General features: G+C 52.3%; 1 protein-coding gene across 3 annotated transcripts; it reads right to left on the minus strand.

Annotated features, from left to right (window-relative positions):
* Positions 1 to 1,796: 1,796 nt before the first annotated feature.
* Slc4a11 (solute carrier family 4 member 11) lies at positions 1,797 to 14,698 on the minus strand. 3 transcript variants are annotated; one of them, XM_075962191.1, is made up of 20 exons: positions 14,549 to 14,698; positions 13,281 to 13,343; positions 9,447 to 9,611; positions 9,311 to 9,360; positions 8,826 to 9,057; positions 8,664 to 8,745; positions 7,709 to 7,832; positions 5,572 to 5,775; positions 5,402 to 5,495; positions 5,182 to 5,307; positions 4,990 to 5,103; positions 4,771 to 4,903; positions 4,460 to 4,533; positions 3,676 to 3,928; positions 3,414 to 3,520; positions 3,164 to 3,332; positions 2,903 to 3,076; positions 2,524 to 2,719; positions 2,282 to 2,451; positions 1,797 to 2,173 (listed from the first exon to the last, which is right to left on the minus strand). In XM_075962191.1, exons 2-20 carry the CDS (start codon positions 13,324 to 13,326, stop codon positions 2,104 to 2,106), a joined length of 2,583 nt encoding a protein of 860 aa, XP_075818306.1. In that variant the 5' UTR covers positions 13,327 to 13,343; positions 14,549 to 14,698; the 3' UTR covers positions 1,797 to 2,103. The 3 variants fall into 3 exon arrangements, 2 of the variants coding, with proteins under 2 accessions (XP_075818306.1, XP_075818305.1); XM_075962190.1 differs by having other exon boundaries at positions 14,439 to 14,698; XR_012909709.1 differs by having other exon boundaries at positions 2,056 to 2,173; positions 2,282 to 2,468; positions 14,439 to 14,561.
* Between the last annotated feature and the right edge of the window lie 8,575 nt (positions 14,699 to 23,273).

Genomic DNA, 23,273 nt, shown 5'->3' on the forward strand with positions numbered 1-23,273 from the left:
ATGACAAGCACAACACCAGGAGTTTTTCTCCACACTTTACGTAGAGATGAGTTCAGGACCTCACACCACGGCTCTGTCCATCCTCGTTACACAGAGGTGACACAAGTCACTGACGGGACATGCGAGTGCCCCTGGAGAAGCCACCATGGGGGTGTGAAGGTCAGGTGTTGCTGTGGGATGTGTGGGAGGGAAGTGTATGGCTGGGTGAGGCACAGTGATACCCACCAAGGTGCCTGAAAATGCTAAGGAACAAACAAAAGATCAAACCAGATGACCCTAAAAGCCATAGAAGGTTGCCAGGAGTTACCTCCCAGAGAGGCCCATGAGGCCCCTAAAACAAAAATGGCTCTGCCACAGTTGCTGATTGCCTTCCAGAACCCAGTGACAGGACCCTATTGCTGACGAGCCTACCCGATTGGAGAAATAGCCGGGCCTGGGCTAGAAGTGTCCCCTCCCTGAGAGCTAGCTCCTGTAGCGCCAGAAGTTTCTACTAAGGATGCTGAGGAAATTAAACCTCGAAGTCCTGCTCAGCTGTGGGTCCTGCATGCTTGGCGATGAAGTGCCAGGCAACATGCACTGGTACCCAGAGTGCCCACGTGGCTGTGGATAGAACCACGTTTCTGATTGGACTGGAGGTCTGCTTCACAGGGAGAAATTCATATCTGGCACAGAGAACAGACAATCTGTGACCAGGGAAGTCAGGGGCTCCAGGAGAGAGCAAGTGCTCTGGACCGGAAGGTGCTGGCCCAGAGTTTTCTACTGTAGGTCACTGCAGTCTGTATCCATTCTGCTAGTCTTCTGTTCCTGTTTTTGCCCAGACTTGTCAACAGCTGTGTTCCAAAGACAGAGGAATGTCCGGAGGGTACCAGGGTTCAGAATTTCTGAGAATAGCCAGACATCTCTCTCACACCCCCAGAACAGCCCCAGTCTCAGGGACCCTTGAAAAAGGAGGCAGAAGAGCCGGGCGGTGGTGGCGCGCGCCTTTAATCCCAGCACTCGGGAGGCAGAGGCAGGCGGATCTCTGTGAGTTCGAGACCAACCTGGTCTACAAGAGCTAGTTCCAGGCCAGGCTCCAAAACCACAGAGAAACCCTGTCTCGAAAAACCAAAAAAAAAAAAAAAAAAAAAAAAGGAGGCAGAAGGAAAGTAAGGGTAGGTGGAACGGGCGGAGGATAATCTGTGACTATCCTCCGGGTCAAACCCTGCTCTGAGAGTTCACTTCACCACGTGCAGATCATCCCAGCTGGGCGTGGTGACTCCCCCACCCAGAGGGGTGTGGGGAGCAGAGCCCCTCACCCGAGTACCCAGCTCTCTATTACTCATACGCAACTTTACCCCCAATGCATGTGGCCTGGGCAAGGGGTAGAGCATGTGGAGAGGGACTTGTAGAGAACGGCTCCATCTGTGTCTCTGTGATCAAGCAGAGGCATGGCCTCTTCTTCCTTCTTCAGACTAATCAGCCCTTCTCCCAAGTCTCTCTGAATCACATCACTGGCCGTACAGGGCGTTCCTGCTCTCTCTCACCCCCGCCATATGCTGGAGCCACTTTCTTCACCACACAGCACCTTGCCATACCCAAACCTCTTTGATCCCAGAACGCATCCCTTGCAGGAGCCTCTCACCAGGATGACACAAAGGTCTGGTTTGTCTACTTCTCACCATTGGGCCAGCGGCCACTGTTGGCGTTGACAGCATACAGATGCTACTCAACAAACATTGGTCCCTTTTGTTCTCCTCCCAGCGACTTTGTTTCTGTCCCCAAGTCTGGGAGAGTGGCAAAGATGGAGGCAGCATGTTGAAGTACAGAAACAAGACTTTTATTCGCTAATGGTGCACAGTGAATTCCTTACACAATCAAGGAAATGGGCTCGCTCCTGGGCATCAACTCTTTTATCAAAAGAAAATCTACACTTCTTAGCCCCGTGCTGGCAATGTCCCTGGACCCCAAACTAAAGGTTAATGGGGTGAGGGGTGAGCACACACCACTGAAAACCACAATGCCCCGGGGACTTTAAGCGGCAATGGGGCTGGGTCTGAGCCAGCTCATACCTCCCCTTACAATGTCACAGAACAGGCCTGAAGGCATGGGGGAGGGTGGCACACGTCAGGGTCTGTGCTCAGCATCCATGACATCCAAATACTTCGCTTCAATGATTCGGGGTAAGAGATTGTACCTGCAGAATAGAAGGAGACGCAAACTCAGTGATGGATGGTTATAGCAGGTCCACACTGAGCCCAGCAGTGGGGGGAGCCCTCCCCACAGCCACCCAGCCTGGGCATACCGGATGGGGATCATGGCAATCATGATGACAGGAAAGACCATCTTCATGTAGGACAGGGAGCTCATGCCAAAGGCACAGAGCAGCAGCAGCTGCAGGATCTGCAGGCCTGTGAAGTAGTGGATCTTCCTCTGGGGCACTCTCCGGACGTAGTGGGTGGGTGGGTAGGATGTCTGTGGGCAGCGGCAACCTGGTGGTCAGGGACGGCTGTGTTCCCACATTCCCTCCCTGACCCAGGCACCCACCTGCTCCTTGAGCAGCAGGGCCACTCGCGAGAAGAGCTGGTTGCCATCCAGGGAGGTGAGCGCGATGTAGAGGAAGAGCCCATAAAGCACGGGCTTGGGGATCCACTGCAGTGGGAAGGGCAGCAGCAGGAGAGAGAGCCCTACCAGGACACTGGCGCCCAGCGCGGTCAGCCGGGTCTCCTTAACATTCACAATCCTGCGGGGGGGGGGGGGGCAGAGCAAAGGCTACCTTTGGGTCTAGCTAGGGCTTCGTTGCCTCTGAGCCCTTATCTCTAAGCCACATCCTTTCCTAGGTCACTTGCAGCCCAAGGTTGTCCCCCTTTGACCTTCAGGTCTACGTGGCTCTTGCCCTAGGATCCTAGGGATCACTCGTACTCACGTTTCATAAATGTGCCCGTTCTCCACACGTTCCTCCACTAAGGCCAGTGCCCGCACATGCAGCGGGGAGTGGGGGTAGGCGGCGTGGATCCAGGGTAGCCCGAATAGAGACAGCCCCGTATTGATGATGGCCAGGAGCAGGAGGTCCCAGTGATAGGCAGTGCCCTTCACCAGCCTGAGGTAGGTGGGCACACATGGACAAGAGTCCTATTGGCCATCAGAAGTCTGGGACCCTGCCCCACCCTCCCACAGCCCTCAGTACCTGTTCTCTGGAGCATTGACCAGGGCAGCCACCAGGTTCTGCTCAATGAAGAAAAGCAAGGAGAGCAGGAAACCAAGACCCATGGTGCTGCCAATGGCCTTGAAGGACAGAGAGCGGATCTGTGCCATCTCAAAGAGGCTCTCGCTGGGGTTGTATCTGAACTTGCTCACTGCAATATGGGACAGGCTTGGCCCACAGTTCCCAGGGAGCAAGGCCATGCCGCCCCCCAGCTCATCCCGTCCCCACTCACTCTCAATTTCCTGGAAGCCATAGGAGCCGATGAGAGAGAAGGAGAGCACAGCGATGGGCAGGGCACAGTCAGACAGGGTCTCACGGACCCACGGGTGCAGGTAGGGGCTGGAGGTAATGGGGGTATCAGCGTGGCTCTGGGGCTGGCCGGCCCTTACCTCCCACCCACGGGTCCCCTCATTTCTTCTGAGGGGGTCTGGCTTCAAACTTGAGATCCTCCTGCCTCCGCCTCCCGAGTATTGGGATCAAGGGTGCTCCCTTACCTTTTCTTGAACTGGTAGAGGGTGTAGCCCAGCCAGAGTGTGCCCAGCATGATAAGGAGACTGAGCACGGCCGTAGCCTGGCCCGAGTGTGTGCTGCTGGGAGCTGTGGCCATCTCAACGGGGCTGGGCAGGAGGCTGGTGTTGAGCCCAGAGTGAAGGCTGCTGTTGGGGCTTCTGCCAACATTCAACAAGCTGGCCAAGGATGAAGTCTTTTTTGTGTGGTAGTGGTGACCATGGTAGTACTTCCAGAAGACTGTGGGACAGGTCAACAGAACTAAGCCGTCTGGGATCTGGGAGGCTGGAGCCTAGCTTCCTTATTGATATAAGGTGGAGGGTGTCCTAAGTGAGGTAGGGGATGCTGAAGGGAAGGGAAGGGACCATAAAGGGGGAGAGCTCTGGCCTTTTCGGTCAACCAGGAACCATCTCATGGCCATCTACCTTTTGTCTCCCAAGTCCACTATTGCCTCTGCTGTAGCTGACGACACCCCGCCCTGCCTGGCCCATGCCTCTGTCCCCTCTCTGGTTTTGCCTGGAGAAGCTCCTCCCCTTCAGCAGTACTGGTGCTGCTGCTGCTGTGCCACCTTAGCTTGACACCCTCTTCTCTGCCCCATCGAGCATAGCTGAGAGCCTTCCCACCTCCAAGCAGGTCCCTCTCTGGGTCAGTATTCACTTGGTCTCACTATATAGCTTTAACTGCCCTCAAACTGAGAAATCCTCCTGCCTCTGCCTCCTGAGTGATAGGGTTAATTAAAGGCATGTACCACCACACCTGACTTGCACTCACTTTTGGCCATGCCCTTGACAGCATCCAGCACAAAGGTGATGGAAATGAAGAAGGCAATGATTTCTTCTGTTGACCTGCAAAGCAGTGATAATGCCTCAACATGGTTGGGGTGGGGAGGGGAAGTGATTACTGAAGGAAAGGCTTGCCTGAACTTCTGCATGGACCATCGCCATGAAAGAGTGCTCCCCCACGGGACCACGCCCAGGAAGTCCACCTCGGCCTATGGGAAGCACACTATCTATCCTGGGGTTATAGGGCCCTGGCATGAGGCTGACCCACACCCCCAGACACTGCAGCCCAGGAGCAGTCACCTCTTAAAGAGACTCATAAGCAGGCTGAGGTTGAGGAAGGCGTACAGCGCGAGGAAGAAACTGTTCCACAGGCCTGTCCATGCATAGAAGGCATTGAAGTCAAGGTTGTAGTCGTCACAGATGACTCGGATCACTGCAAACAATGGGGCAGGATGTGCCGTTAGGGCTGGGCTGGGCCGCAGGACTTGGGCCCCATCTCCCATTTCAACCCCACTGCACCCTGGATGTAGATGGCCAGGGGTGCGGTCGTCAGCAGGATCACCAGCGGCTGCCCAGAGAAGAGTGCATACAAGAGGCCTCCGATGCTCTGCCCAGCTATGGTCTTCTGCACATCTGTGGAGGTGACATGGTCAGGGCTCACCCACAGCCCAGGGTCCGGCCTGGTGCATCCCTACCATCCCAACCCCTCACCGATGGCCCCGTTCGTGTTCTCATCATTGAGGGATCCGAAAGCAATCGTCGGCAGGAGGCAGGCGAAGTAGAGGAAGAGCGTGGTGGTGACATATTTGCCCACAGTCTTGCCTTTCCCGATGATGCCTAGGAACGCGGGACAGACAGCGTTTGCTGGAGATGCTGGACGGGCACCCATGGACTCGGGGCCTGAAAGGCTGAGCTCTGGCTAGGCACATACCATCGGTGAAGTCCAGCGGGTACACAGGGAACCGGTGCGTGATGTCCGCCCAGATGCCCTTTCCAAAAGGGAAGAAGTCCTTGCACTTTGGAGGCTGGGAGAAAAGACAGACTCCCATGTTAGCTCTGGTTGGCCCGCGCCCCTCCCACCGCCCCAGCTCTCTTCTGAACCTGAGGGTGTTTGTGAGTGTGGAGGGAGCTCATGCTGTGTCCCGTCGCTCTTGGCATCGTCATGGTGAGCAGCTGTCTCTGATGCACCAACTCCTCCTTGAATTCCTCTTCCGTGCGCGTCGTCAGGAGCTTCTGGCGGAAGGTGATGTCTGAGAACATGGTGGCAAATGTGCGTGCCACCTCCATCGCAGTCTTGGTGCTTTTCTGGGAACAGAAGGTGCTGCGGTTACACCTCCAGCTCCTGTAGCGGAGGACGCCCTGTCTTTGCTGAGTGCAGTCCCGCACAGGCAGCTGGCCGTAGGTTGTTCCCCTAAGCTCAGACATTAATGCACCTTGCCACTATTCCCACTAGGAACTGCTGTGGATCTCACAGATAGCTGCCTGCCTCTGCCTCCTACGTGCTGGGATCAAAGGTGTGTGCTACCACTGCCCACCTGTTTATTTTTAACATTTTATAAAAATATTTATTTATTATGTATACAGTATTCTTTCTGCATGTATGCCTGAAGGCCAGAAGAGGGCACCAGACCTCATTACAAATGGTTGTGAGCCACCATGTGGTTGCTGGGAATTGAACTCAGGACCTCTGGAAGAGCAGGCAATGCTCCTAACCTCTGAGCCATCTCTCCAGCCCCCTATTTTTAACATTTTAAATGATTTATTTATTCTTATTTTATGTGCACTGGTGTTTTGTATATATGCCTGTGTGAGGCTGTCAGATCCCCCGGGAACTGCAGTTACAGACAGTTGTGAGCTGCCATGTAGGTGCTGGGAATCGAACCCAGGTCCTGTGGAAGAGCAGCCAGTGCTCTTAACCACTGCACCATCATATTCTGCTCTGCTCCACAGCCGCGGAGCCAGCCAGCTACGGACTGAGACCCTGAACTGAGGTAAACCTTCCCTCCTTCAAGCTGATTCTGAGTTCTCCATCACATGGCTTGTTCACTCTCTAGCACAAGTCTCAGGAGGCCCCTCTGTCAGCTGCAGGGCAGCAGTCTGGGCTGTGTCTATTGTGTGTTCCTGAGCAAGAGCTCCGTGCTGGTGCAGCCTGACTTGCCTCAAGTGACTGGGTATTAAGGCTATTGCTCCTTCCAACTGTTCTGGCCACACTGCCAGCTGCCACCCCTCTAACTCGTGAGGTGCTCACTTCTCTTCTAGCACAGGAATATGATGGCCAGTATAGCTATGAGAGGACTGGAAGGGAAGCCTCCTATTCCTGTACCCAGAGAATCCCGAGCAGGCTCCAGAGCCAGGCAGAGTGATCCAAAAGCTAATGAAAAGGAATGCTGTGGAGAAGGCCATAATGCCAGGAGGACTGGGAGTTCGAGGCCAGGCTCCAGTCTGTTTCTGAAGAGGGCAGGTGTGGACCAGTGACAGAGCACCTGGCTCGCCATGCATACACAAGGGCTCTGAGGTCCATGCCCAGCACCGGGGGAAAAACAGAGCACAGTGGCTGATGAAATCTTATCTATTGCATTAAATATTTAAGGCCCTTCCATAGTTTTGGGCAGAGAATTACAGTTGCCTATTCAGGATTTTAAACCTTTCTCTTTATAGGGAGAACTCTCAGACTGGACCAGCGACAGCCTCCACAAAAGCAGGGTATCCGACTGGGTGGTGGACGGCTTGGGAGGCAGAGGTGGGTGGATCTCTGTGAGTCTGAGGCCAGCTTGGTCTGCAGAGTGAGTTCCAAGACAGCCAAGGCTACACAGTCTCAAAAAACCAAAAGGAAAAAAAAAAGAAAAGCAAACAAAACCAGCAGGATCTCCTTGCCCAGGTAGCATATGGCCCAAGAAGGGCAGGAAGCCAGCCAAAGAATGGTCTAATGTGTATAGTCATTCTATTGGGACTTGAATCTGGAGCCTTGTACATGCTGAATGCATAGTGGGTCTTACCAGTCTACACTGCCAGCAGCCTGAATCTGTAATCGTTAAAAGCCCGCTTTTCAGTAGGAAAAGGCAATCTTTTGGGCATTTCCAGGGAAATTCAGATGCAATGGGGACTTTGCAAGAACATCTCTAATAAACATTGGATAGAGAGGAAGAGCAGGCACTAGGAAGCCTGTAGAGAGGTTTCCAAGGAAACGACAGAGCAACCAGGAGACCTGCCTCACAAGGCACCTGAGACTGAAACTCACCATCTTGGGCGGGGCCAGCACCAGGATGACAAAGCGGACCTCACAGGAGTTCTCCCCCCAGTTCTGGGGTCGAACCAGGCGGCTGATGCACACGTGCCGCTTCTGTAGGGCCTTCAAGGTACAGCTGGGTAAGACAGGAGAACAGACAGTTGCCACCCTGCAGAGCCTGTAACAGAGGTTACCAGGGAAAACAAAAAGCAGCTAACAACGCATCAGGAACTCTGGTATCTGTGGTATGTGTGTGGTACACATACATACATGTACACACAATACCCAAACACATAAAAAAAAAAGATTGAGCTAGAGAGATGGCTCAGAGGATAAGAGCACTGGCTACTCTTCCAGAGGTTCTGAGTTCAATTCCCAGCAACCACATGGTAGCTCATAACCATCTGTAATGAGATCTGGTGCCCTCTTCTGCACAGGGATACATGTAAGCAGAATAGTGTATATATAATAAATAAATCTAAAGAAAAAAAAAAGACAGGAGGAGACAGTTCTCAGCTAGTATCATTCTGAGGATTCCTGAAGGCAGGAACACCATATTCAGACTGTGGTAGAGGTAAGAGGTAGTGGCTGGCTGCTTTGCTTTAAAAAAGAGTGAGGGGCTGGAGATATGGCTCAGTGGTTAAGAGCACTGACTGCTCTTCCAGAGGACCTGGGTTCAATTCTCAGCGCCCACATGGCAACTCACAACTGTCTGAAAATGCAGTTCCACAAGATCTGACACCTTCACACCAATGCACATAAAATAAAGTTAAATAAATCATTAAAAATTAAAAAATAAATAAGTAAAGATTGAATAGGACAGAGTGTTCATAGCCTCTTTTCTCAAAGTGGAGGTGCCACAGTTGTGGCATTATGTGGAGGTTCGTCTCTGCAGGGACGTGGGATCCCTGGCTAGCTGCAGGGAAACAGTAGGGGAGCAGGTGTGGTGGTGGTAACGGCAACTCACACGATGCAGAGCCATGACTGCTGGTACTGCACCCCTCGGACGGTGGCGGTGACTCCCTGGATGGTATCCGAGAGCAGGTGGACTGAGGATGGAGGAAAGGATACAGGAGAGTCAGCCGAGCTGGCAGGGCTGTCACATGACCCGGCAGGGAGCTGGCCTTACCTTTGCTCTCCGTGGGGGCCCCAGCATCTGTAAAGAGCTTGGCCATGAGCAGGTCCAGGTCACAGTCGGGTTCTGCATGGTTGGGGTCCTGGGCGAAGCGGCTCAGCATAGTCCGAAGCACGTCATCCAGCGAGGTAGCTGTCTCGTTCAGGATGATGCTGGCCTGGGCCAGGAAGCCGTCTAGGTCCCGGTGCGCACGGACCTCTTCCTCGAAGTTCTTTAACTTCAGATACTGTAGGGATCCCAGGTGCAGATGCACAAAAGCCTGAGTTAGACCCTTGTCTCTCTGGCCCCCACCTGCCCTCTATGACGGTCTATGAATGCCCCTGCCCACTAGGAACGATATCCAGGAGAGAAGGCTCAGGCTTGGGTTAGTTTGAGCTATGAATGCCTGAGAACGTGGGAACGGCACAGCAGATATAAGGGAATCAGCTTTCTTAAACCCTGACTGGAGACCCAGCACAGCCCCGCAGGATAGGCCTTACCTTGCGGGAGGTGTGGAGGAGCACACAGCCACCGGTTGCTGCTTCAATGTCTGGAGGAACAGGGAGGAGAGCTCAGTATGCTGCCAAACCTCTTCAGGGCTCCTTAGCAGAGCAGGGCCACCTACAGTCCCCATACCAGATTTGGAGGGCTGCGCATCAAGGTTGACGTTGACAAAAAACCGGATGCTCTCGCCAGACACAATGGAGGAGTTGACGGTGTCGAAGGCCTCATCCCCCAGGCTGTCTTCCCGGACTTCAAGGGTATCATCCACCTCATTCTTGAAGTATCCCTGAGTTGCAGCTGTCACCAGGAGAGACCATCTATCAGTGCTACACACCATAAGGAGGGCTCTAAGACCCAGGCATGGGTACCTCTGCTCCATCACCTGAGTGCACCCCTGATAGTAAGAGGCCTCCTACCAGTCAAGGAAGGAGCTTTGGTTAAGGGAAGCAAATGCTGGTCCTACCTGGTCCCACTCAGACTGTAGCAGCTGGCACACAGAGCTGAAGCTCATACCCAGGGGTCGTCTGTACAATTTTTCAGTTTTATTTATTATTTGAGACAGGGTTTCTCTGTAGTTTTGAAGCCTGTCCTGGAACTAGCTCTTTTAGACCAGACTAGCCTTGAACTCAGAGATCCACCTGCCTCTGCCTCCCAGCGCATTTTTCAGTTTTAAGAACCAGGGCTCACTGGGTGGTGGTGATGCAAGCCCTTAATCCAAGTACCTGGGAGGCAGAGGCAAGGACCTCTGAGTTCAAGGTCAGCTTAGTCTTCAGAGTGTGTCCCAGGGGGGGCGGGAGAGGTGGCTCAGAGGTTAAGAGTACTGACTGCTCTTCCAGAGGTCCTGAGTTCAATTCCCAGCAACCAGCAACCACATGATGGCTTACAACCATCTGTAATGAGATCTGGCACCCTCTTCTGGTGTGTGGGAAGCAGAATGTTATACACATAATAAATAAATAAAAAAACAACAACAAAAAAAACAAAACAAAACAGTGTGTCCCAGGGCAGCCAGGATTTTTTCACAGAGGAAATCCTGTCACCAAAAGCAAAAAAACAAGACAAAACAAAATAACAACAAAAAAAGGAACCAGGGCTCTCTGTACTATTCTGATCCTTCAGCTTAAGTTTAATCCTAACATTTGAGAAACAGGCAGACAGATCTGTGTGAATTCAAGGACAGTCTGGTCTATATACAGAGTCACAGGTTAGCACATGCCTCTAAGTTAGAACACAGGAGGCTGAGGCAGGAACGTCAAGAGTTTAAGGCTAGCCTGGGCTACACAACGAGGCCCAGTCTAAGAAGAAAAACAAAAACAAACAAATGAAAACAACTACAAGGCCAGGCGCGGTGGTGCACACCTTTAATCCCAGCACTGGGTGAGTTCAAGGCCATCCTGGTCTACAGAGTGAGTTCCAGGTCAGTTAGAGCTACACAGAGAAATGCTGTCTCAAAAAACCAAGCCAAACAAAACCCAACTTTGTGCAAGTGGCTCATTCCTGTAAAGCCCAGCACTCGGAAATCTGGGGCAGAAGGGCAGCAGGAGGTCCAGGCCAACCTGGGCTATATTTCAAATACAAAGAAGTGGGGCTGGGGAGATGGCTTAGTGGTTAAGATAAGTACATGTTGCTTAATCATGAGAACAGGAGTTCAGGTCCCAGCGCCAATGCTGGGTAGCTCACAGCTGCCTCTACTGCAGCTCCAAGGGATCTGACACCCTCTGCTAGCCTCGTACACATATGCAGTAACACATAACACAAACATATGCTCAAATAAAATCTCATTGGTGGACACTGGGCGGGCGTGGTGCATGCTGTTAATTGTAGCACCCAGGAGGCAGAGTTCTGAGTTTGAGGCCAGCCTGGTCTACAGAGCGAGTTCCAGGACAACCAGGGCTACACAGAGAAACCCTGTCTCAAAAAGCCACATTTTGAACGTGTGTGTATGTGTGTGTATGAGTATGAAAAAAGATAAAAAGACTGCTTTCTTCCAGAGTTCTCAGGCTGGGAACCCCAAGGAAGGTGAAGTTGCTAGAGATCCAAGCGACCCCCACCTTCCCTCCCTCATTGGTGCAGAGTTTACAGCCTCTCCTCCCAGGGAGGGCAGGTGAGACTGAGGGAATAGCGTCAAGGCTGAGACTAAGTTCAGCAGTTGAATAACACCCAGGAGGCAAGAAAGCCTGTGAAACAGTCAGAAGATGGAAGGCCTCCTTAGTCCGGCTCCCACCACGCCCCTTCCAAGATGCAGCAGGAACTCCTGAGCACAGGGGCTGTGGTCAGTCCTGTGGCTTCCACCACCTTCCCAGATCCTTTACATGAAGGTTTCCATAACATGCAAATCACAGCCTGAGCCAGCCTGTGACCTTCCCCTAGGCCTTGGTGCTTCAGGCCACTCACAGTCAGACCTTGGGCTGACAGCTAGGGCCATAGGCATGCCCACTCTTGCCCTATGTGCCAGCAAAGTGACTCTCCCTCCAGGGCCATCTTTAGGCTCATCTGGTACACTCTTCCTAGACAGAGTTCTGCCTCTTTTCCAGCCCAGCCAGAACCTCTTTCAGACCGTCTATGGACACTTTTAGAAAAAAGGTCTTTGTAATTCAGACCCCACTAGTGACTGACAAACACCTGCACAGGGACAAGTCAATGGCATGCCCACACCTGGCAGCCAGTGACGCGCCCTGACTCACTTCCACTCCTGCCCTTCAGCGTCGCCGGCACACCGATATCCTGATGATCACCCTACCCTATCCCAGGCCCGGGACTATTGAGCATATATTGTAGAGGACATGGCAAACACCCTCCTTAAGGCAAGCCTGGGCTGGGGACGGGAGCCAGGTGGCACAGCCCTGTTTAAGAGGCAAGAGGATCAGAAGTTCAGCGTTCCTCAGTCACATGAGCTAGAGGCCAGCCTGGGCTACACGAGACCCTGTCTAAATAATTATCCACCCTCCAGTCCCAGTCTTGCATCTGCTGTCATTCTCAGCCCAGTACTTCCTTCTCTACCTGGAGCTGTTTTTTTCTTAGTCTTGGCTCTCAGACCCCTTAGGTCTCCGCAGGCCTCCTGCCATGCCATTCCACATAGCAAAGCCGCAAAGATAACCTGCCAGCAAAGCCAAACAGTGGTGACGCAGAGGCGGGAGGCAGAGGCGGGCCGATTGCGAGGCCAGCCTGGTCTACAAGAGCTAGTTCCAGGACAGGCTCCAAAGCTAGGGTTAAAATATAACCTGCCAGCTAGCGACATGACACAAAGGCCCCTCATGCCCTGGGCACCTGGATGAAAACACAGCATCAGGATGCCTAAACACTGTGCCACTAAAGAACATGGGAGAGCTGGGATCCAGTCAGTGTGTAGAGTATGTGCCTACCTCGTGAAACCCAAGAGTTTTCAAACCCCAGTGCCCGATAAACCTGGCTTGGGGGCAAAAGCTTGTAATCTTAATACCTGAACATAATTGGAAATTCAAGATCATATTTGGCTACATAAGGAGTTTTAGGCCAGCCTCGGCTACGTAAGATTTCTTTCTTAAACAAAACCAAATTAAAACAAAAACCATAGAGTAGACATGGCAGCATGGAGCCAAAGGCAGGGAAGAAGCTAGACGAGTGGAAGCAGGGACGATAGCAGCCTCTCTCTTCAGGGCTAAGCGGGGACTGAGCAGTCAACGCATGCATAGCGTGTAGCATAGCCTAAAGCTGGCCAGATATGCAGGGTCCCGGAACAGTGAACCACAGGAGAAAGCAGCAAGCCGTGCGGGTGGCCATCCGCCTTCCCCGAACTTCAGCACCCTTGGATGCTGGCCACTGGTCAGCTTCATCAGGGGTGTGCCCAGCAAGCCACACAGCCTCCAGGAGGGCGCTGACCGCTTCAGTACCAGGCTACACAAGCCACTTCTGCTTGGCATTTCCTGGCTGGTGCATGGGCGGAGTTCTCTAGAGATTTCTAATCATGGGCGCTTTCCAGATACGCACCTGAGAAGTACTCACTGGGGTCGTCAAGGTGTCCATTCTGTGACATGGCCAAAGGACAGTCTTCTACAAGAGAAGCCAAAGAATTGTCACCACCCCCAGACAGTCTCCTGTGCCCTCTTCCACTCAGCCCTGCCCACTCCTTATCCTTCCTAGGAAGACCAGGCCAAGGGGCAGGGGTCTCCTGCAGTACCTGGGGAGGCCAGTCTTCATCTAGGGTACTAATCCCTTAGCTCCTCTACTAGAGGCTGCCGAGGTATGCAAAGAGCGTGAAGGGTGCTTAAGCGGGTCAGTTCATCCCTAAATCATCAGTACTCAGCTCACTAACCCAAGCATCTCTGACTAAGCCCTGTCCAGCTCTGGAGGAAGGCAACTGAAACTCGCCTCCTTCCTGGATCCCGCCCTGCCACGCCCAGCACTTTGGGGTCGGGGGAGTGTCTTTGAGCCTCTCAGATCTGCCCTGGACCCAGGGCCCACACGTGCCCATCTCAGGAGCTGTTTTCCCGACCTCCCCAATCTCCAGGGGTCACCTGGGGGACCGACCCAGCAACAGCCTCCATCCCACCGTGGTCCTGGGCCTCCAGAGAAGAGCCATTGGCCCAGAAAGTAGGGGGCGGAGTGGGTATGCAGAACACACTGAGGTTTGTGGTACTATCCGGATGTTTGTGCGAGGAAGGACTCAAAGGAGGGGCCGCATGCACGAGAAAGGAATATAATCCACACTCGCAGGCCCTGAGAATGAGGGGACGGGCGGGATTCGGAGGCATTAGGGGCGGTAGCAAAGAACAAAGCACACCAAGAGCAGGTGAGCTACCAGACGCACCCGGCTCTGGTGGGTCTTGACTCTAGGCCGTGGCACGCTCGCCGGTGCTGAGGACACCGCAGCGCCACCCAGCCTACTTCCTAGTTCCCCACCCTCCGCCGCGCCGGTTACGTTTACATCTTTCATTCAAATATTGAAGGTGTGTCCAGGCGGCGAACGCAGAACAAATAGCAACGGGATGCCCACGGCGTCCCCGACCGCCCCTTGCCACGAGCGCGCACTGGGGCTCGTGCCGCCTTCGGTGGAACCCCGCCGGAGGCACGAAGACCGCACAGCCTCTCGCCCACCCGGGTCCGCGCTGGCACACACGCCTGGTGGCTGTGCCCCGGGCTTCTCACCCAGGACTCCGCCGTTCCGGGTGGGCTCGCAGCGGTAGCCGATGATAAACTCACAAGCCGCACCGCGGCCCGAACCGTGCGGCCGCTTCCAGCCGAGGTCGCGCGCTCACCCGCGACGTCTGCTCCGGATCCGTGGCGCCTCGCGTGCGCAGGCCCAAGCGTCGTGGAGAGCGGGCCCGGGATGGACTACGAAGTTTCGGAACAGTCCCAAAGCGCGGGGCTACTCATCCACGCCCCGAAGGCACGGGCGCGTCCGCCTTAAAAGCGGACGGAACTCCGCCCCTACCTTAGCGGGCTGCAGAGCCGCCCACAACCGCCCTTGCCGCGCCCCTTTGCCCTTGCCACGCCCCCGACTGCCAGGGCGGTCCCCGGCCCCAGCCCACGCTGCTTTGTGCACTTGCCCGTGGGCTAGCGCCCTAAGCCGCCCCCGCTCGTTCTGCTGCTGGCGCCCGCCAAGGTTTCCTCATCTCTCCCTCAGGTTAGGACACGGTGGCGGGGTCTCTGGAGAGCAGGCTGCGGCGAAGCACTTGCGGGTTGCCAGCACGATGAGCACCTCTTTCCCCGACCCCACTTCACCCCCGGCCCGAGCCTTCGAGGCTTTCAAGTAAGAGATTCTACAGACCTCGAGCCTCGCTCTGACCCTGGGGCACACCTGCCACCCCTCTACCACTCCGCGGTAGATAGGCTCCGCACAGAGTAATTTCCACCGTCGCTCTACCGTGAGAGGGGGCACAGAAGGCAGGCATTTAGAGTGTTGCGGGAATTGGTATATAAATAGGTATGATGAACCAGGCAGGCATTAGGAGCAAAGGCATGGTGGGCCCCCGAAGTCTCCCTTCCTCACTTGCACCCAATTCCAGGATCCCCGCCCCAAGAACCCTGTTAACTCAAGGATAGCCACAGGCTGCTTTGGTTGGGGGTTAAGCTTAAATCCCTGGGAGGAGAAGAAGCTACAGGCCATGTTGCTCCACCTATCCATAGGACCTCCTTTCACTATCTTCTAGCGTTCCAGCCGTATACAAGCTTGTGGAGTTGCAGGATGGAGATTCAGGAAAGCTGAAGAGCCAGGTAGGATGGCAGACACACGTCCTGGATCCTTCTTTCCCCCTCTGGCGACAGGGGGAATGACTTCCCCACCTCTCTCCCTACGGAGGAGAAAGCTCATTTCGCCGCACGTGCCTGTGACCTCCTCAGCACACGTCTCTCTAACTTAGATGAACTGAGGCACTGAACCCCCCACCCTTCAGCCTCCTAGGCAGCGCCTGCCCTGTGCTGTGCAGACCAGAGACTGAGGGCAAACAGATGCTGAAGTCCTCCTGCCTTTGCTTTGGTGATAATATGAGCAGGCAGGTCGAGGGACCCCAAAATAGACACACATCCCCTCTCATTCCCCCTCTAGTCTCTGACATCACTGTATTCCAGGCAGTGACTTTCCAAGTACCTTAAACTCTGCCTGCTCTTTGCCACTTTTAGACTCTGGGGTGAGAAGCAACCGTTGAGTATCTCATTAAAAAAAATAAAACAAGAAAACAAGACAGATGTGGCAGCACACACCTTTAGTCCCAGCACTCTGGAGGCAGAGGCCAGCCAGGGCTACAGAGCAAGTTCCAGGCAAGCCAGTTACACACTGTGAGATCTAATCTCACAACAACAAAACAAAACAACAGCACAAACAAAAAACCCCACCAAAACTAAAAAAACAAAAGGGTGGAGAATCTGCTCACTAGTTAAGAGCACTTACTGCTCAGCTGGGCTGGTGGTGGTGGTGCCGAGTGCCTTTAATCCCAGCACTTGGCTGACTGAGGCAGGAGATCTCTGTGAGTTCAAGGCCAGCTTGGTCTACAAGAGCTAGTTCCAGGATGGGCTCCAAAGCTTCAGAGAACTACAGAGAAACCCTGTCTCAAAAAACAGAAACAAACAAACAAACAAACAAAAGAAAAGACAAAGAAAAAAAGAACACTTACTGCTCTTGTAGAACGCCTGGGTTTGGTTCTCAGCACCCACACACTGGCTTGCAGCTGATGCCTGCTTCTGACCTCTGCAGGCAGTCATGGTGCAGGTATGTAATATGCAGGCAACACCTCCATACACATAAGATAAAAATAAATCGATCTAAAAACCACTCAAAACAGTAAAACCTTTTATAATGGGGGACTGACAACATGACTGAGCAGGTAGTGGCTCTTGCCGCCAAACCCAACGACGTGAGTTCAATCTCAGGAGCCCACGTGTGGAGGGAAGGAACCAATCTCACAAGCTGTCCTCTGACCTCGACCCTCCACATGCTCTGTGGTACATGTTTCTCTCCAAAAAATAAAGAGCTTTCATAAAGGGGGGGCTCAATGTGTAAAAGTGCTGGTCACGCAAGCCTGGTGACCTCTGGTCACCTGGAGCCCACACAGAGGTGAAGGGAGAGGACTCACTCCAGAATTGGCTTCTGAGTCAGGCACACAGCTCCTTCAAACCAGAAAGTCACCTGACTCCAAATCCAGGAACAAGCCTTACCTTTTCAAAACAGCTTGAATTGGCTCATTTGCATCTCCAGCCTTGTCCACTGTGTCTCCACCTCTGTCATTCTGTAAGCCACTTTTCCTTCTGGTGATTTCCCTCCCACTCCACAAAGAGAATCACACTCTGTAACCTGGGAAGTGGGGCTGCTACCCAAGCTGGCTGCAGCCTGCCCCTGGCCTCATCCTACCTCCTGCTCCTAGGGACGTCACTCCACCTACAGGGACTGTCACAGCCCCTACACCACTACTGGCTCCAACCTGCCTTGCAGCCTCAGGAGCTTTGACATGACCCCGTTCATTCTTCAAGTCTCAGAGGCTTTTCGTTCATCTGTCCTAGAGCCTTCCTTGGCAGGCTCTCCTGGTTCCGGGGTGGGAATACAGCCGCTCATGCTGTCTAGCTGCTGTCTGGTTCCATCTCCCTGGCTAGGCGTGAGTGCCCGACAGCAGCCTGTGTTTGTCCTTCCAGGGCACAGGGTGGAGAATAGGAGATGTGTAATAAACTGATGATGTTTTGAACACACAGCGTCTCCCCATATACATATTCAGTCTCATGCCGGGCTTTCATGTCTACATGGCTTGTTAGGGAAAGAGTCTAAACAAAGATGAAGACAGTTCTGGCCTACACCTATAATGCCTGGTGGTATTTCAAATCAGTGATTCCTCCACTTCCACTTAGGTATAGGTTGCCAGCTGTAACCCAGGTAGAGGTGGAAACAGAGGCAGGAGGATTATTAACAAGTTCAGGGTCATCTTCACCTACAGAGAGTCTGACACCATCTTGAAATATGTGAGACATTGTCTCAAAAACAATGTGGGCCAGACATGATGTGGCACAGGCCTTTAATCCCAGTACTGGGGAGGAAGAGACAGTCAGTCTCTGTGAGTTTGAGGCCAGTCAGGTCCAATAGAAAGTTTCAGGACAGGCACAGCCAGGGCTATGGAGAGACCCTGTCTAAGGAAACCAAAACCGACCAACCGACCGACCGACCGACCAACCAACCAACCAACCAACCAACCAACCAACCAACCAACCAAAAAACCTCCACAAAAAACAAAATGCAACATAAACTAAACAAAAAATGTTAAAATGGAGGTGTGTGTGTGTGTGTGCATGCGTGTGTGTATGCATGTATGTCAGGACTGGGAGGGAGTTGTGGACGTGCACTAATGTGGACACACATGGAGGCTAGAGGTCAACCTTGCCCATTAAAACTCAAGTGCTGTCTTCCTTGTCTTTGGGAAAGGCCGCTTACTGACTGGTACCCGAGGTTGCCAGTTAAGCTAGGCTGTCAGGCTCTGCCTGCCTCCACAGCCCAGTCAACTCTGGATTACCAGCTCAAGACAGGATACCCAACTTTTTGCTTTTTACGTGGGTGCCCTGGAGGGAACCCAGGCCCCATGCTTGCATAGCAAACACCTTATTGACTGACCCATCTGTCTCCCCAGTCCCCGGAAATGAGTCTTTAGCTAGAAAATTCCACGAAGATTTTAGTCTCAAACTGAAACAGTGTTCCTTATCGGTCCATCTTTCCTTTTCCTGTTGTCCTTATTTCTCTGTTATTTGTACATCCAGCCAGGCATGAAATTTCAGAGATGCAGTTTCTCAAAAACGTGAAACAATGAGGGGAAAACTTAACTCCTTCAGGAAAGCAGCAGCCACTGCGGGGTAAGGTGGACACATATTCAAGTTGCCGGGTTCTTTTCTCCTTTGCAGGTTTTTACTGATATGAAATAAAAGTCCTTGTGCCTCAAGCTTCAAGTTGACCAATTTAGCAATTCAGAGGCTTTGAAGAGGGAAAGGAGAGTAGTTTGTTGATAAACACATTTATTTTCCTTCAGATTTCTGAAGAATGAAACATGTTTGGCAGTGTGTCAGGAATTAGGTTTTTTTCCGTTTTGGCTTTTTCCACTTTTACCTCCAGGTCATCCCCTGGGCTCAGTCTGGCCAGTTGTCTTGTCATCAACTGTTCCTTCAAAATGGCTCCTTGTTTAGTACACTTGTTACCACCAACCTGGGGCAACAGGCCCTGCCTCCCCCAGATAAGTCTATTTAAAGGGACAAAAAGGATTGTCAAATAGGCTCCCCCAGACACTGGTGCACTGGGTGTACAAAGGAACGATACAGTCAGGTAGTGGTGGCCTTTTCTCCATCTGTGGGATGGTGGTGAATTACTTTGCTTGTCTGACATAGGGTCGATGTAGCCCTGGCCGGCTGGAACTCGCTGTCTAGCTGAAACTAGCCTCAAACTTAGAGATTCACTTACCTGTGCCTCCCAAGTGCTGGAATTAAAGTTATGTGCCACCATGCTTGGCTAATTTTAATGTACAGAATAATAATAATTATTCTATTTATTATATGTGTATGTGTTGCCTGCATGTATATCTGCACCAGGTTGATGCCTGCAGAAATGAGAAGAGGGCATTGCATCCCCTGGAACTGGAGTTACAGATGCTTGGGAGCCACCATGTTGGCGCTAGGAATGGAACCTGGGTCCTCTGCAAGAGCAACAAGTGCTCTTAACCACTGAGCCATCTCTGCAACCCTATTATTTTTGAGACAGGATCTAATGTAACCTAGATTGGTTTTGAATTCTGTGCTGTTGAGGATAACTTTGAAGTCCTGATCTGCCTGCCTCTGCCGCCCCTGGGTGCTGGGATTACAAGTACCACCATGCCCGATTTATTTAGTGTTGAGGGTGGGACCCAGGGCTTCTTGCCTGCTAGGCTGGTATAACAACTCTATGCAACCCTACCCTGAGAATGATGTTTTCTGGCGTGTGTATGCTAGGCTGGCACTCTAACAACTCTATGCAACCCTACCCTGAGAATGATGTTTTTGGTGTGTGTATGGTGGATGTGCCTGTGCTCATGTGCATGTGTGTGCAGGTCTATGGCAGACGTCTTTTCCACCCACCAGCTCCCAAGTAACTGACTCAGAGACTGAATCTTAATCATAAATGCTTGGCCAATAGCGCAGGTTTGTTACTAGCTAACTATTACATTTACATTAATCCATTATTGGGGGCTGGAGAGATGGCTCAGTGGTTAACAGCACTGGCGGCTGTTCTTCCAGAGGTCCTGAGTTCAATTCCCAGTGACCACATGGTGGCTCACAACCATCTGTAATGAGATCTGGCGCCTTCTTCTAGCGTGTGGGCACACATGGAGGCAGACTATTGTATACATAATAAATAAATAAAAATTTAATTCATTATTCTCCCCCCCCCCTTTATTTTTGGTTGTTCGAGACAGGGTTTCTCTGTAGCTTTGGAGCCTGTTCTGGTACTAGCTCTTGTAGACCAGGCTGGCCTCGAACTCACAGAGATCTGCCTGCCTCTGCCTCTCGAGTGCTGGGATTAAAGGCATGCGCCACCACTGCCCGGCTCATTATTTCTTATCTACGCTTTGCCACGCGGCTTGGTACCTTTTCTTAGTATGGCACGCCCGTCTCGCTCCTCTCTGCCTCTGTTCACGACTCCTCAGCTCCGCCCTTCTTCCCATCACTCTCAGTTTGACTCTCTCACCTGGTTATAGGTCAGTCAGCTTCTTTATTAAATCAATCACAGTGACATATAGTCAGACAGTGTAAAGGAATAGCCCACACAGGACAACCTTCCTCTGTCAAGTTCATCAGTGTCATTCACTCCCCCACCCCCATCAACCCCTAGTCTCTTGCCTACTGGAACTAGCCAAGTAGACTAGGCTGGTTGACTGGCTGGTCAGTGAGCCTTGGGGATTTAACCTGGTTCCACCTCTCTGTGTTGGTGTTGCACGCATGTGCCACCATACCCAGATTTTTCTTTTTTTATGTGTTTGAGTGTCTTGCCCGCATGCCTATTTGTGCCACCATGCCTTTAGAAAGCTTTGAGTTTTCCTTTCCTTGGTCAAAAATCATTATAATCGTTAGCACAATAAAAAATCAAAACCAGGGCTGGAGAGATGGCTCAGTGGTTAAGAGCACTGCCTGCTCTTCCAAAGGTCCTGAGTTCAATTCCCAGCAACCGCGTGGTGGCTCACAACACTCTGTAGTTTGTATTTGTGTGGTTGGCTCTCCCGGGACTGGAGTCACAGACGGCTGAGATGGCTGCTCTGTGGGTGCTGGGGATCAAGTCCAGGTTCTCTGGAACAGGAGCCATCTCTCCCTAGCCTTCTAGGTGGCTGAAGAACCATCTTTTTGATCCCAGATTTTTTTTTTAAACTTGAGTTCTGGGGATCGAACTGAGGTCCTTAGACTAAGCCATTTCTGAGAATTTCATACAATGGATTTTGATTATATTCTTTCCCCTTGCTCAGTTCATCCCAGATCCTCCCCCTCACCCAACTTTATGTCCTCTCACATGAAAAGCAAAGCGAAAAAGCACACGCAAGACTTTGTGCAATGATCTGTGCTGGTCAGCTAATTACTCCTGCCACAGTGTTATAGAGACAAAGACTCATATAGCCCGGCCTGGCCAAGGCTGACCTCCTGATGCTACTGCCATGTTACCTGGATGACAGGTGTGTGTCACCATGCCTTTAGAAAACTTTGAGTTTTCCTTTCCTTGGTCAAAAATCATTATAATCGTTAGCACAATAAAAAATCAAAACCAGGGCTGGAGAGATGGCTCAGTGGTTAAGAGCACTGCCTGCTCTTCCAAAGGTCCTGAGTTCAATTCCCGGCAACACTCTTCAATTCTCACAACACTCTGTAGTGAGATCTGGTGCCCTCTTCTGGCCTGCAGGCAGACATGCAGACAGAATACTGTATACATAATAAAAAATAAAAAATCTTTAAAAAAAAAAATCAAAACCAAAACCCCCTATTCTTCCTCTAACTTGTACTAGGGAAGACTACCAGAACACAGTGTTTTTGAAAATCAGTCAGGGATATGAAAAGCCTTACTGGAGATGCGGAATGACGGCCTGGGAGCAAGCCCTTGACACTCACTGTTTCTCCCCACCCGATCTTCCTGGACCTTGGGTCTCTCTAGCCGGCAAGATGTGAGGCAGGAGGCTTGGGGGTTAGGGTTACTGCTGTGGGCCTTTCCGACATCCATCGGACCTTTCCACGTACAGTGGCGTTTAAGTTCGAGACCAGCCTGGTCTACAGAGCTAGTTCCAGGACAGGCTCCAAAGCCACGGAGAAACCTTGTCTCAAACCCCCCCCCCCAAAAAAAAATAAACTCCCAAGCGCTCCGCACTGCTTTAGGAAGCTAGCCCTCAGCACTTCTTTGGGCCAGCTCCCAAAGCTGCCCTTGGGGCACTTCCGTTTGCCTCAGGTCCCTGTGGGTAGGACAGGAAGAGCCTGGAGAGGTGTCCCTCTAGGATCAGCTTTTTTCCCTCCTCTCAGCTTTGGGGGTGGGAATGACAGGATAGAGGGGAGCCATGGGAGGCCCGAGCCATGGGACCCAAACCCCATGCCAGTGCCTCTGTTTTATTCCTCTAGTGCTGCAAATACTCGGGCCAACTCTGGAAGCTCTCCGTCTGTGCTTCCACAGCCCCACTCCACAGGCTCTTCCGGACTTAACTGGATGAGACCAGCGTCCCTACTGCCATGCCAGTTGCTCTGGCACGTTCGTCCACATTCCTAAAGTGAGAGTGAGGGGCTGATCAACCTGTGAAGGCGCTGCAGCAGCTAAGCTCTGCCAGGTGCTCAGGGGAGCGTGAGGAGTGTGGCAGCACACGCCTATACACCTACTACTGTGAGAACAGAACAAGGGGTTCTAGGCCAGCCTCTGTTACACAGCAAGTTTGAGGCCAGCCTGGGCTACACGACATCCTATTTCAAAATCAACAACAAAAAGGAGGGTAGAGGGACTTGGGGTATAGATCAATGATGAAGCCATATGGCCAGCATGATCCACCCTGAGCCTTGCAATAAAACAAAGCTGGGAGGTGGAGAGGAATGGGCAGGGAGAACCTGGGGGTAGGGCGCTTTTCTTTGGGACAGTTAGTTCTGTGTACCTTGCCTCCAGCTCCTGGGCTCCTCAAGTGTTTAAGCCAGGGGAGATGACTGTTTTTTGATTTGTTTTGTTCAAGACAAGGCTTCTCTGTGTATCTTTGGCTGTCCTGGAAATCACTTCATAGACCAGGTTGGCTTTGAACTCACAGAGATCTGCCTGCCTCTGCCTCCCAGTGCTGGGATTAAAGGCCACCACATCCAGCTTCAGTGTAGGTGACTGTATGATGTGAGTTTTACCCTCTATTGGGGTTCCAAGTGTGAGCTTCAAGGGCTCCTCCTCTCAGCAATCCTAGCCAGGAACATCCCAGCCAGACTGAGCAAGTGTCCAGTTCCCAGGGCTCCAACCCTCCAAAGCCATACCAGAGACAAAGGAATAGGCAGGGA

The sequence above is a fragment of the Microtus pennsylvanicus genome, chromosome 2, assembly GCF_037038515.1.
Source record: "Microtus pennsylvanicus isolate mMicPen1 chromosome 2, mMicPen1.hap1, whole genome shotgun sequence".
NCBI lineage: Eukaryota > Metazoa > Chordata > Mammalia > Rodentia > Cricetidae > Microtus > Microtus pennsylvanicus.